Here is a 14,948-nt window from a genome sequence, read left to right on the forward strand (position 1 = left end):
AGCCATGGAGACAAAACACTGACCCCAAACAGCAGAATGCCAGCACTTTCTTTTAAAACGATCCTGGACGAGCCCCCAAATATGTTACGTTCCCAGTTGGACCAGGGGATGGGGACGTAACATATAATTAAATTACTGGGAGTTTTGACAGAAGACGATAGACAATGTACCCAACAAAAATGAGTTTATTTACAAAATAAAGAAGAAAACGAGTCAACTCAGTTTTCTACGTGGCTCACTCCTGAACCAGATCACACACACACAGACAATCACCCGGTCTCTGCCACACAGGGTAAGCACAGAATGAGAATGAGGCATATATAGCCTCCTGGCTATATATGCCCCGCCCGCTTGAGTGGCTACAGGTAAACCAGATCATTCAGTACAGGAAGAAGGGGAAGAACCTAGAGTGGAGGAGGAGAGGAGAAAAAGGAAGAACACAAACAATAACACAGGCCAGCGGTCCTAACAAAAGCATTAAAGGTGCAGCGTGTTTATTATGTATATAATGCTGTCCACACACTCTATTAAATAACTGTTTATACTGTACATAATGTTAGTGTATTCAACTACCTGTCCATGCTTATTCTGTACATATTCATATACTGTATATATCCTATAGCATATTCAAATCTGCACTTTATTTATAGGCCTAGATCCTGTTCATATGTACATACTCTGCACTTTACTCCTCTACACTTCTGGTTAGATGCTGACTGCATTTCATTGTCTAAGTACTTTGTTCAATAACTGGGCTACTGTACAAAAATGGCAGTTCAACATGATGGACTCTGCTCTCTATATGTAGAATTTAAGGACACAACAATTCTTATATTCAGGTGATTATACACTGATGAAAATATACGAATGAGTACTGTATCCCATTCCTGCCAATAGGTGCTCTCCTAAGTCTTACACACTGGACCTTTAAACAGACATGAATCCCTCTGGCTTTGATTGACAGCGGTTCCAGATGGGAGGGTCGATCCCACTTCAAACCACCTAAGTCCCGCCTCGCAGTGTGTATCTTAGCTGGGCTGACTTGAGGCTATAAAATGAAGGAACTTACTGTAATCGGGACGCATTCTGTAGTTGGAGTTCCCTATGTGAACTCCCATACAGAAACTAAAGTCAGTCCAATGCTTTAATCAGTGCTCACACACACACACGCAGAGATAGCGCTGCCGGGTTTCCTCTCACTTTGAAGCTGAAAAGAACAGACCAAGTCGCCGGGTAGAGACCGTGCCGAGAGAGGGAGAGCCATGGCAGGGGACGGGTCAGACCAGCGGGCGCTGCAGTATGAACAAACTCTGGTAAGTTTGACTTGTTGCCGCTCTGAACTTTGTTCACTGGTCACACAGTGTCTGTGTGTGTGTGCACGGAGAGGAAACACACCAGACTCCACTGACAAATGTTTGAATTTAACGCCGGCCAGAGGCTTGCTGTCTTACACATCTGGTACTAGCTAACTTGCGCGACAGCAGCGAACTGTGGTCAAAAAAAGTTGTAATTAAAGTAAAATAAATGAATGTTAGCGTGGTTTTAGTGTGCCGAATAAAGCAGTGTGTGCGTGTGATTCGGGAAGTTTCTTCGGGAGAGTGTGCATGTAACGACAGACATGGTTCAAGTACAAGTTGTCAGATTTTAAAGGAGGTTCCTCCTCCTGAACACTCACGTGAAAGTGACCGAGGTTTGTGTTGTGCGGAGCGGCTGCGTGCGGCTTCATGTGCCCTTCAGTGCTTCGTTGCTCGTTTATGTGAGCTGACATGAATAACTGAAGACGTTTGTAGCAGCACATATTAAATGTCTTCAGCTGCTGGCTGCTACAACACGTATTAAAGTAGCTTGCTGTCATAACATCTGGATTTGGCACCCTCCTCCGTACACAGGTACTTCATCTCCTGTGTGGCGGGAATGAGTCCAAACTCCATTGTAAAAAATGTCATATGCTTTAAAAAAGCTGTGTGTATTGTCATAAACCCACACTCGAAAATGACTATGTGTGTGTTTTGAATTATAAATATTGCCAATAAGTTCGGCATAAGAATGACCTAATAAAGAATTGATTTATGTATAAAAATATCCATCTTTTCCAGCTGGGTATCCTCTTTCTTGGTCTTGGTTGGCAGTGGCGAGCGCTGTGAAAGTTTATGAAAGTTTAAATTTTCTGCTGCTTGGTGTTTTAATATGTTAGCCGAATTGACAACAGCCTCTTAGCCCTGAGTCATGTTTGATAACATGTGCATATTCGTCTAAAATCAAATGAACTCTCCCTTCATTCATCTTTGAATGGGATTTTTGCTGAGTAATCTTGTGCATTCAAAACCATGATCTGAGAAGTGTTTCTAATCTGTCTGCAATTACAGCTGAAACATGCACGAGCATGATGTCATGTCCACACAGCAGAGAAGTCTCTGCATGTGTCAGGAGGTCTGCAGTGATATCAGCCGCCGGCCGTCCAACAATGCATCGATTCACTGTTGTTCAGCAGAGTGGGTGCTGGGAAACGCTTGTTGCGACAGACATAATTTAATGTAAGCTGAGATTCACAGTTGTGCAGGTGTCCTCCGCTGCTATGTTGCCCCCACCCCCCCAAGGGTTATTTTGAGTTTAGACTTTACAAATGGCTGTATGCCTCATAACCATTGCACAAGGTCGTTTTCAGCTTGCGTAACAGGCAGGTAGCTGGAGGATCCATAGGTGGTCTGTGCATGGTGGTTCAGAAGATGGATCTGTGCAGTGAGCAGCAGGGGGCTCTCGACATTTGCACGTCACAGACGTGTTGCAGATCATTAGGGTTGTTTTGAAATTGATGCTCACTAATGAACCGTCTAACTTGGTGTATATAAATATACTTTCTCTAATAGGTATGGTGAATTCTTATATAGAAAAATGACTCTGTACATTATTATCTCCTCCTAAAGGACCCCCCTGAGCTTCCTACTATAGACCCCCCCGTTGAGGTTTGCAGTGTGTCCCTCAGCATGATTAAGTGTGGACTTTTAGAGTCCGAGCACTGTGTGTAAATGTCTAGCTGAAGTTTTCGTGGCAAACTTTTGTCAGGTCTAAAGAATCTGCTATTTGAAGAGACTTTGTTTTACGGGCCAACTGGACCCATTCAGTGGCAGCGAGGCTTTAAATCAAGAGGAGCCACAACTGTAACACTTCTTTGGGCCACTGTTTCCTTTTTCTTTAAAAAGTTTCTTTGTAAGAATAACCCCCTCCACCCTCCATACCCCGCCTCTCTGCGTGCTGTTAATCTGTGTGTGTGTGTTTGTGTGAGAGATTACACAACGTGCGACCCGCTGATTCAGCGCTGGACGCTCTGTCACCCTGGCGGGGTCTCGTGCTTGGCTGACAGGAACGTGCAAGCAGTGCTCTCTCTCTCTCTCTCTCTCTCTCTCTCTCTCTCTCTCTCTGTTTCCATCCACACCACCTTTTCTGTTAATCCCAGCTCTCCGTGCAACGCTTTAGATGATTGCTACACGAAAGGCATCGTGAAAGCATCTAAATAGAATCAAATAAAAATAGCTGCAGTGTGAGAATAACCTCTTTTTAACATAAATGAGTTCTCTCTGCCCCCCCATCTCCTCGCCGTGGGTTGTAGTAACATGGTGTCTTTGTGTGGTGTTGGCAGTCATGGTGCTTGTGTGGGTTTGTTGTGGGCAGTGGATGCTCAAAGAGGCCAGTGTAGTTTGTAGCTGTGTAGAGAGGCTGAAAGGCTGGCTACAGAAATGTTGGCAGGACCACGAGTACGGAGCACATGCAGAATCAAACCAGCCTCAACATATTGTCAGTTAACATCAGATTACTGCATCAGTTAGCTTTATAAAGCTTATTTTGAAAGATTCCTAGTCCTACATTGCACAGTTGTTCTTATCAGTAATCTCCCGAGTTTCTCATGGTCATCTGAACACTCTTCCAGAGGCTTTTCAAGATTAAAAGATCAAAGAATTTTGGAAATTTTTGGCATTGAAATAAATCTCTTAAAGAGCCCCAAATACCATTAAATGGATACAATCAGAACATTTGGCGTCTGCCTCAAATAACAAATGTTGGTAGCAACTTGTATGTTTCAGCAAGAAGCCTGAAGAGGCCTGAGATTGTTAAAGGCACTATTCAGATGAGAGGTGTGTCTTCACCGGTCAAATGCTGCTCATGATTTGATTAGATTACGACTCGCTCGTCAACGACTCTCGATGCTTCTCGAAGAGTCTCAATCAGTGCTGGGAATGAGCAGCAGCCACCGGTCAAATGCTGCTCAGATGCTGGTAGATTTCAGCCTCAATATAAAGATTTAGTCTGTTATTGAGTACGTGGTGAACTTCATCAGTTAACACAAGCAGTCCGATAAATCTGAACTCAGAAAGCACTTTCAAAAATCAGACTATACAAGTCTATAAGCTGCATCTTTTGATACCACTATCTATGTGACCCACCTCAGTACACAAACATGATTCTCAACCTCCGTGGCTGGGAGATGAAGCCAATGCGGAAGTGCTAAAAACTGTAATTCCCTGAGAGGCCACTAGAGGCTGGCTGCAGAAATGAGTCAGTCTCCATAAGTCCCCATGTTAAAATGTTCACAGCAGAAATATACATGTTTACAGCCTGGTACAAAAACAGTTTTGGTCTCTATAGCTAATTTCCCCGTTCATGACAACTGTACTGAGGGTGAATTTATATACAACTCACCTGCTCAGATTATATTAAGGCTTAAAGTTATGCAGAATTAACAGCGTGGCCAACGTAAACAGCGCCTTAATTCTTGGCTGATTAGCTACTTGCTGTGTTCTCTATGGTTGCAGATGTTAGCTCAGGGTGAAAGTAGCTAACAAATTTACCGTATTACTGTCTTGTCCAGTTCGACAAGTTTGTAGGCTTGAAACTCCTGATTATGTTCTGCGGAATCTTCCACAACCACATCACAATGCATCTTAGAATCAGACTTCAGATTTAGTGGTTCATATTTTCGTGTCACCGTGACCTCCATCATTAAATAGACCATCTGATGATGATCAAAGGTAAAGTTTTATTAGGTTTTATTAGGTGTTATACAATTGTGACTCATGATATGAGAGACAATATTTATGACAGTTTATGCAGCGTGGCACTTTGTGAAGGCAAGCTGTGTGGCAGCGTCGCTCCAGTTTAATTGTAAAACGTGCACACACGGGGAGACTTTATTAATTTATTAGCAATAACCTCTCTTATATTGTCACAGTTTGACGTTGCAACAAGACTCAGGATTTATCCCTAGCTGCTACCAGCGGTAATGTTTATTGACTTGGGTTGAACAGCGTTGTCTTTTGTTCAATCCATGACTATGAACTACTACTCCACATTTGTAATACTTAACAATGACACTAATGAACCAAAATATGGGATCTAAATGATATGCAAAGATCATGGCCGGTGCCACTCGGCCTACGATGACCGTTCTGGACAGTTGTGTGTTGTCTTCTGTGGCTCTGGAAGGAGCCCTCCAAGGTCTGAAGAATTCAAACCAACAGCCTAAAACACACGAATATTCAGTTTCACTATTGTAGAAGACAAAGAAAAGCAGCAGATATTTACATTTAGGAACCAATTTGTGTCATATTTTTCCTCAAATCAGCAGCTAATTAATACATTTCTCGGACAACGGTAACACGCAAAGCTTTCTGGTTGGAGCACATGCTTAAAAATAGGATGTGTATGTGTGCTGTGGTGTAGGCTATACATGAGCACTATTAGAGGCGCATTAGATCAGAATCAATACATGCAAAACCAAAAAGTCTTAGAGGATTTCAAACAGTCGATCATTTGGTGGGAAGAAGTGCCAATGATGCCAACCCTGTGGTGACACTGTGACCCAGGATGGTCTATTCTCCTGACTTATGTGCAGATTGAGCTCATCGCCTCTCTGAGCCTGGGGTGTCGTTCCTGCTCGTGTCATTGCTCCCTCATTCCTGGGAGTCTTGATTGGCTGCGTTTTATGTCCCTCCCGTTCATCCCATCCCCTGTGTGGACACGTCTCATCTCGCCTCTATCTTTTGTCTCGTTCACCGGCTTTGATGGCTTGTTATTGTTAATACCACTAGCTGTACGAATGTGCTGGGCAATGGTGTGTGTGCGAGCGTTCTAAAGGTGACACTGTGGTCAGTGTGTGAAATCTTAGGACTGGCTCTTCCTGAGCTTGTGATGGTGTGTCAACACTGCTTGTGCCCGCCCCCCCTGCATGTTTTACGTGTTTAGTGTGTAAAGGATGTTCAGCAGCTCAGATAAGAGTCATCAGGTGAGAGATAAGGTGACCAGTAAACACCCGAGTCAAAGGATAACCACCGATTAGAACGTGTTTATAGTCATATCCCATTCTGACACTTTGAAGCTGTAAAAGCTTAATTCCTGCACTTTGTTTTCTGCACGACTTGTACAAAGCAACAGGGAAGTGAAAGTGTCTGGTAGAGAAGTTATTAATTTAAAGACATATTTCACTGTGTGTGTGTGTGTGTGTGTGTGTGTGTGTGTGTTGCGGCCATCTGTCTTGCTGTGACACAGGGTCATTTGTAACCCTCTGTTATTCCCCTCGCCTTGGTAATTAGGCTTTATGTAGCTGCCGCCGTGTCCGTTTGATGTCCGCTCGCTCACACTCGTAGTGGAAATTTCCCTTTAATTTCCCTCTCTCCGCTACTTTCTTTCATTATCACGCTTTGTGGTTAAAGTTTTTTTGTTTTTTTTTTCTTGCAAGACAGGTCAGCAGCTCCTTGACTCCTTTCCTTTAGCGCGTGGAGAAAGGGGCAATTGCGTAACGTTTGTTCACGTCAACTTTTTTTTTCTTTGCTAAAATGACCTAATCACCTCTATTTACTTTCTGGACAAACAATCATGATAGATTTCCTCAGCGCTGACTCGTTGTTTGAAGGGATCTTGAGGTCTAAACACAAACATTGGCACAAAAGCAGAAGAATTAAGCCTCTAAATGGAGGAACTGTTCGTGAAACAACCGCGCAAACACTCCACGACACTGAAGAAATGTTGACTGTGTGTTCAGGTAAAAACTAAAGGAGGAATGTGTTTGTTCTGAGATGAATCGATCACGCGTGGCCGGTGTCGCGTTGATGATTAACCGCTGAGAGAATAACCTCGACGGGTCGATAGAAGAACAGACGAGCTGCTTTCAAGTATTGAGGCGTGTCTCTTGATTAGCAGCGTACAATTATTTGTCTCCTTAACAAATATGGATTTGGAGAACAGAGATGTGAGGAGAGTAGTTGTTGGTTCAGTGATAACCATCGATAATGCAGATTAGTAGATTAGTGCTCAGTTGTGCAAAGTCAATACAGAGCTGTGAGTGTGGAGCAGAGGCGAAAATGAGATAAAACTCATAAAAAATGTGCATAACTCAACAGTTTTCCACCTTTCTGAACAGTTTGAAAACCAGCAGTGATGATAATTTTTATTATCTGTCATCAGGTTAGAAACACCTTTCAGTATAATGCAGTCCTGTACAACAACACCCACTATGATCTCAGTAGTAAACACACAATAGTTCAAAATATAACTCAGCATCAACGAAAAACTGAAAAGTATAAACTTCGTAAAAGTAGAATTGATGGCAGAGTTGTATAATCGTGTGATCCTAGAAAAGTGTCGTTTTACGTTATTTATTTCATAAATGCAGAACATTTTCTTACATAAAGAAATGTGGAGAAGAGTTAACATGAGCCACAACAGATAGATTCGCCAAGATAAAACAGGCGCTCGTACCTCAAAGAGGGACTACTTCTGTTGCATGCATGTGGTTTGTGTATGAAAAGTTTGACACAGGCCAGTAAACATAATGTTACTTTACAAATGATAAATTATTTTACAACACAAAGGGTGCCCCCGTGTTTGTCTTCAGATCAAATGAAACTGTCAGATTAAGGTTAAAAACAATCGAGATCAAAACCAACAACATAAGAATCATGTCAAACAGTACAGAGTCAATACATGCGAGCCCCCAAAAGTGCCGCCAATCACTCAGAAAAACCCCCAGACTCAAATGTTTGTAAGGTTTTTGTCCGTGTAACATCATACTGGTGGAAGGAGATAACGGCTGCTGTTGCGGCTTCCACCTACAAAGACTGCTGTGATTGTAAAATAAGAAACACAACTTTCCATGCGGTCATTTTCTATAAACTATTTAAGATAAGATGAGATAAGATGTACTTTATTGTGCCAGAGGGAAAATTCATCTTCTGCACACAGTTGCTATCAGCTTCTATACAATAAAACGGTACAGAGGTACACCAAAGACACAATCATAAGTTACATACAATGTAAAATACTGTAAAATATATTACTATTATTATAAATATAATTAGCACATTTTTGATAAATTGATTGTTTTGAGGTATAAAAAAAAGGATCTATACTCTGATTTAAGCTTTTCATAGAATGTTTACAATTTACTGATTAATCAAGAAAATGATGGACAGTGTAGTGGCCGTTTACCAAAAGCCCAAGTGCCTAGGCCAATTAGTCACCGAAGTAATCTTATTTGTAATCTTAGTGTCCGTGAACCTCACCTAACTGAACCTTACCCTGCAATCACGAAGAGAGATGAAGGTGATCTTGAAGGTTGATTTGTTAACAACTTATAATGGTACAAAAATTCACAAAGTCTGCATCTTCAACAGGTCCACTACCGACTCAGTGCAGTCCTTAATGTAAAAGACGACGAAGATGGTCAAAACCTCAGCTGACTTCTGGGAGGAATTCTAAAACCAACTAACCAAACATTTCAAGACCTGCTTGTGGCTTAAGTGGCTCTTACAGACAGATTAATCCATATTGAATTACTTTGCATCAATGTTTGCAGCAAGAACTTCAAACTGACATTTCTTGGTATTTTAAATAAAGAATAAAACATGAATATGTACAAATACACTATCCTTTAAAAAAATGGACATTTGTTAAGTAAGCTGTGGGTAGAATAGTTTAACAACTGTGTGTGTGTGTGTGTGTGTGTGTGTGTGTGTGTGTGTGTGTGTCCAGGCAACAAGTGTTGTACTGTACTGTTGCCACCCACATCAACCTCTTGCTTTTGACTTTCTGCTTTCCCATTCCACATTTTTCCTTGAAGAGGTCTGAGATGCATTTCCATTTATATGAGCTATTTTCAACGCGTAAAGAGCCGAGGCTGCTGTATGATAAGCCTTCCTTACTCCCTGTGATGGATATGAACAGACGTATAGGAGGTCAAAAGAAGGTAATAATAAAAAGTTGAACCAGTCTCCTCAAGTGGCTATCACTGCAGTCACCACTTATTTCGGGAGTCCAGATGGAAGAAGGTTTGAGTTGATCAGAATCTGATCTTGTTCTTTCAGTATCCATTTTTGTTGGATCACAACAACCATTTTTGTTGGGCTCATCTTGCCCTGGATTTTGCCACTCAGGCTGCATAAGCCTGCAGGGATGAAAAAAGTCCCAGCAAAACAGTTAAAAATCTTGTAATTTGTGTTTAATTCCAGAATATTCCTCTAAAAAAACCCACTAGAAGTCATCATCAATTATGCAGATAGTGCAGGAGAGGAGTTGAACATTTATTTTGGTACAGTACCATTATTATGGAAGGCATGACAGCCAGTTTAATTATGCACAAAAAGGCATTTATACATTTATAGTGCTTCACCTCTAACTCTGAAGCCAAACCTACGGCTTTGACCGAGTTGCTGAAGTCCTGTCAGCTGTCACTTTGTTGCTGCTCGTCTTCAAACAGTCATTTTCAAACAGAAGGCTATTGGCCACTTTTCTCACTCACTGTTTCTCTTTTCTGTGTGAGCTCAGCCGACAGTCTGGACAAACACAGCCATGTCACCTTGAGGTGGCTGTGTGCCATGATAAAGCCACAAAGTCACAGTTGACACATCAGCGGATGTTCTGTTCACTATCAGCCACCCGTGTTTGACTGCGGACGTGAGTCTGCTCTGAGATTTTCCACGTTTAGAGCTGCTTTTACTCGAAACACCTTTTTGAGAAAGGCGATCTTGTTGATGTGTCAAGCACACGCGTCACGAAAAACATCCAGGAGGAAGAATAAACACTCAAACAATCAAGTTGCATTTATCTCGGCTGGTGAAAAGCTTTCTCCATGTGCACCCACCTTCTTTTTAAAGCCCTTCACCTTGCCTGATTGATGCGTCTGCACTGTGCTGGTGATGCTTAAAGAGCTGCTTGAGTGTCTGCCTAATTGTTTACAGGGCTGTGTGTGTATGTGTGTGTGTGTGTGCGTGTGTGTGTGTGTGTGTGTGTGTGTGTGTGTGTGTGTCTTCCTCTGTCTTTAATAAGTAGAAAGCTCAGTAATCAATAACAGTGAGCTAAGAGAGGAGAGGGCCAGTGGCAAGCAAAGCTAAACACTCAATATGCTACACTTTCCTTTATGTCCTAGTGTACCATATCTGTGTGTGCTATCATATTTAATTGTTTTTATTTCATGCCATTTGCTCTTTTTTATTTTATACTCTGGAAAGAGACTAATCTTAATATGCCACTCGCTTAAAGTGAAACCCTTTCAGAATCCAATTATATTCCAAACACACAGAAACATTGGAATGATGCATTTGTATTGTAAATTAACTCATAAATTATTAGCAATCAAAAAACCTATTTGAATACTTCACGTTTCATTTAATCTATTCCAATAGACGGAGAATCACCTCATAGTAAAAATAACAATAAAACAAGATCTAGATATTTCAAGATCCTATTGTGTCCCTGCAGGTTTTCTGTACTCATGGTCTGGTGGTTCCTCAGCCACAATCAAAACCCACCGGTGCTCCCCAACAGCTAGACTGACATTCACAAATAGGAAAGTCCTCGTCCTGCTAAAATACGACTCAATAAATCTTTTTCAGCTGTGAGCACTTGGCTCAGAATTACAGTTAACAGTTTACTACCATCATTCAGACATCTATCCTGAGGTCAGTTTGCCTTCACAACACAGAAATGGCAATGATTAATTCAGTAGTCAACAAGTTGATGGACAGAAAAGGAATCAACAACAATCCCGATAATCAATTATGAAGCTAACACGTTGTTTTTCTGGCTTCTCAGACATGGGGAGTTTTTATATATCTGTAAAAGTTTTTTTTGGTTTTGACATTTTTCCACACTTTCCTGCCTTTTTACAGACTGAACAAATAATTAATAGAGGTGGGTGATGTTGGATTTTATTTTTCTTCAGAGGAAACCCATAATGATTTTTGAGTTATCAAAATGATGTAACAGCCAGTAGTGTTTATATTATTGCCAATATGTCCTTTTGGTATTTTCTTTTTTTAGATAAACAAACTTTGCACAGATCCCTGAAATATTATTTCATGTTCTTAAAGAATTCTGACCAGGATACATAGTTCTGATTTCCATTTCTGTTGGGCACACCAATATGTCTGCAGTGAGCCGATGTATTGGCCCTGTAATCTTAGCAAATGTACTTCACATCGCACAAGGTTGTTTGTTTGCACTTGAGTCCGAACATATCAGAAGTAACCCTTCAAATACCCTCATTTGTACCCTTATTTACCATCCTGTACACATTGCCTTATTTAGTTTCTGTCGTGGGTGGCTGCAGGAATAAACTGGGTGAGTGTTGCTGATGTAGATGTTTGTCACAACAAAAAGGGCGGGGATCTACGCAGATACAGCTGTCTGTATCATCATCATCATCATGCTGTGGTTTGACAGGATCATCTTCCACATTGTGGCTGACTTGGCTCAGTGTTCATGCATCCACACTTTGTCATCAGCACATTTTCCACTGAATATCCACAATGATTAGTCACCAGCAGGCCTCTGTTCAATCATGAGTGTCAGGAAGTCTACGTTGTGATGAAATCAGACATTGTATATTCATTTTTAGCTGCAGCAAAGCTCTCAGAAGTGTCCCAGAAGCAGATCTCTGCTCAATACGTACTTAGTCTGTTTTTGACGGGAGATAAGTCAAGTGCAGTTTGAACAGATCGATCCAGACAGGAATTGCATCTGACCAGATTTTAACAATAGAACAACCTATGCAGACTCACAATCTTTTTTTCTTTTTCTACATAGCCTACTTACCCAAGAAGCACAGAAATCAAGGAAAAACGACCAAATCAACTAAATCTGAGAAAGTCAACAAAGGTCCTTCTGAAACACTTCCAGTTGCTATGATAGTTTTTCCAGACAATGGGAGATCTTTGCACCTACCAAAAGTGTGGGGATTTCTAAATACAAAGTAGATGCATTTAGAACGAGCACCTGAAACAATACTCCTAATGTACATAGTCTTCTGTAGTAAAACAAACTAGAGTTATAGTGAATCACTTTGTAACATGGAGAGAACTTTTAGAACTCTTGAAAATGGATGCCCTGAGCAACGCAATATGGTACCACATGTTTACTAGCACACAACTTCTGCATGGCACCACCCATCAAAGACTTTGGATTGGTTCTGCAATGCAGGTTTTCTTAAACTCTTTGTTTCCACTCAGTGATAGCAATGAAGCCATTCTAAAGTGTGAAGCATTAGAATTTTTTCTAAAAGTACGACATATGGAGGACAGAACAAAACCATCATCCTCATCATGAAGTCATGCCCGCTGGAATCTAGGTGTAAAGCTGTCTTTAGTGGGTTCATCCCTTCCTCCCACTCGTGTACCACTTAAGACTTTTAGTCTATAGCCACCAGATACGTGGGTCCCACCTTGGTCTCACCTTGTGTATAAAGCTTCAGATGGTTAAATGAACCATATAACGCCCACAGCTTAGAGGGCTGTGCCTGTATACTATTATACTGAAAAACAACACAAAACCCGCTGTGACAAATGGAGACAATGGTTACGCACTGTGACAGCAGAGAGAAGAGTATGGGAGAAAACAACTCTCCATGCACAGAATGACATGAGGAAGAGTGCAGTGAAAGGATTCCAAATAACAGTCCATCCATCTATTTTCTTCCACTTATCTGAGATGAAGTCACCAGAAGACATCCCTCTACCCAGCAATGTTTTCTAGCTCCTCCTGGGGGATCCCAAGGCTAGATCAGATGTAATTCCTCCAGAGAGTTCTGGGTCTGCCCTGGGGTCTCTTGAAATAACAATTACTCTGACAAAACAGTCAATGCAAACTACAGCTTAAGCTGATAGGAGCAGAATTACTTTTACAGTTATTTACAAGAGGATGAGTCAGGGGATCACTTAAGTCAGTAGGATTAGACCACATATATCATGCCAATCCATCAAACAGTTGTTGAGATATAGTAAAAGCCTAAAATGCATGTGGCACTAGAGGTAAATTCAGGGAGTGTCATCAGGATTCTTCCTCTGGGGATCATGAACGTACCAAATTTCATGGGAATCCATCAAACATTTGTTGAGATATTTCAGTCTGGACCAAAGTGGTGGATAGACCAACATTGTTGTGTTGTTAGGATGGCTGAAAATCCTGCTTGTGGTTTTCACATCAATTAAGGTGCAGGGAAGTTGGCCCAACATTACATCTTCTTGCTTTAAGGTGGCTGTTATCGCCATTACTCATCATGGCTCAAACCAAACCTGCTTTGTATCACTGACCTTTAGTAAGACAGATTTATACACAGGCTTGGGTCTAATGAACCTTTAATGTGCTTTTAATAGTCGAACATTGTAGTGAACTTTACCAAGAATAAGTTTCATATTTGCATGGACGTTCTAGATCACTGTTTCATTATTGATATTTTGTTAATGGGTTACAAACATGGCCTTCCCCTCCACTCTCTCCCGAGAAATGACTGCACTGTACAGGAAACATCTCCTGCTTTGTCCGCAGTTCATCAACCCAGTATTACAGTAGCTCTCCCCTTCGCCTGCCTTCCCTCTAATTGCTGTTAGTTTACTGTTGATGGAGTGTAATTAAACAGACGCTTGGCAGCGTTTAGTCGCTGATAGAGTTGATCAGCGCTGCTCCTGGCAGCCGAGGCACAGCGGTCCCTGCGCTGACAGATTGGAAAGCAAGATGGAAGGTGCTTTGATGTACTAAACATTGGTTATCAGTAAGCATTACAGCACTCTGTCACTAGACAAGCTAACACACACACACACACACACACACACACACACACACACACACACACACCTGCACCTGCATGTATGCCATGCAGGCAGACAAGTGTGTGGTACACTCACAGCACATTTAACATATTGACCCCCGCACACAGAGCCTATCCCACCTGTTCCACTCAAGCATCGCCGAGCTGTGCCATAGCTGCTCATCCTGCTGTGATGAAGAGAGTTAAAGTGGTGTTAATGAAGCCAGGCCCTGAGCAACCAATCAGAATGCGGCAGGATAATTACAAATATCCTCTCCACCTCTTTTCTCTATCTCTGGCTCCGTCTTTCTGGATGTTATTTGAATGGGAAGCTTTATGTCATTTTTGAAAATGTCAAGTCTGCAGTTTGCCTGCTGTGCGTGTCCTCTTTGTGAATTTCTCACCTCCCTCATTGGTCTCTTCCTCCGACCACACACTCACAGATTAGTGAGTTCACCTTCACTATGTACTCTTGGATTATTTGGGACGAAGAGTGAGTGAACTCACTGAGAAGATGATGCTGATTTGAGGTTTCTCTTGCAAGATCACCGTGTCCCTCAAGTTATAACTGAAGACCATGTTGAAACACTACACTACATGTAAAACATTTGAAGGGATGGTCGGCAATGTCGCAGTGCCCTGGGAGCAGTTAGGGTTTCAGTACCTTGCTCAAGGACACCTCGGCAGTGCCCAGGAGGTGATCTGGCACCTCTCCGGCTTCCAGTCCACACTACATACTGTGGCCCATGCTGGATTTGACGTGGCCACCCTTCAGTTAATCCAAATCCGTGTGGACTGAGCTACTGTTGCCCATAAGCAATACTTCAGTTAAACTAATTATCTTTTTTTTTTAAATTAATGTGGCGTCTAAAATGTTATG

The 14,948-nt window shown here is 41.8% G+C and overlaps 1 protein-coding gene across 5 annotated transcripts in view; it reads left to right on the forward strand.

Annotated features, from left to right (window-relative positions):
* The first annotated feature begins 985 nt into the window (after nt 1-985).
* The window catches only part of clcn2c (chloride channel 2c), a 160,136-nt gene continuing 146,173 nt past the window's right edge, over nt 986-14,948 (forward strand). For 3 of the 5 annotated variants that reach the window (XM_019270108.2, XM_019270107.2, XM_010733277.3), the window contains exon 1: nt 987-1,313. In XM_019270108.2, coding sequence (XP_019125653.1) covers nt 1,263-1,313 — 51 coding nt within the window. In that variant the 5' untranslated portion in view covers nt 987-1,262. Of the gene's footprint in view, nt 1,314-14,948 lie in introns of all 5 variants that reach the window. The other 2 variants (XM_019270105.2, XM_019270106.2) reach the window with 1 other exon arrangement.

The sequence above is a fragment of the Larimichthys crocea genome, chromosome VII (assembly GCF_000972845.2).
Source record: "Larimichthys crocea isolate SSNF chromosome VII, L_crocea_2.0, whole genome shotgun sequence".
NCBI classification, from domain to species: domain Eukaryota; kingdom Metazoa; phylum Chordata; class Actinopteri; family Sciaenidae; genus Larimichthys; species Larimichthys crocea.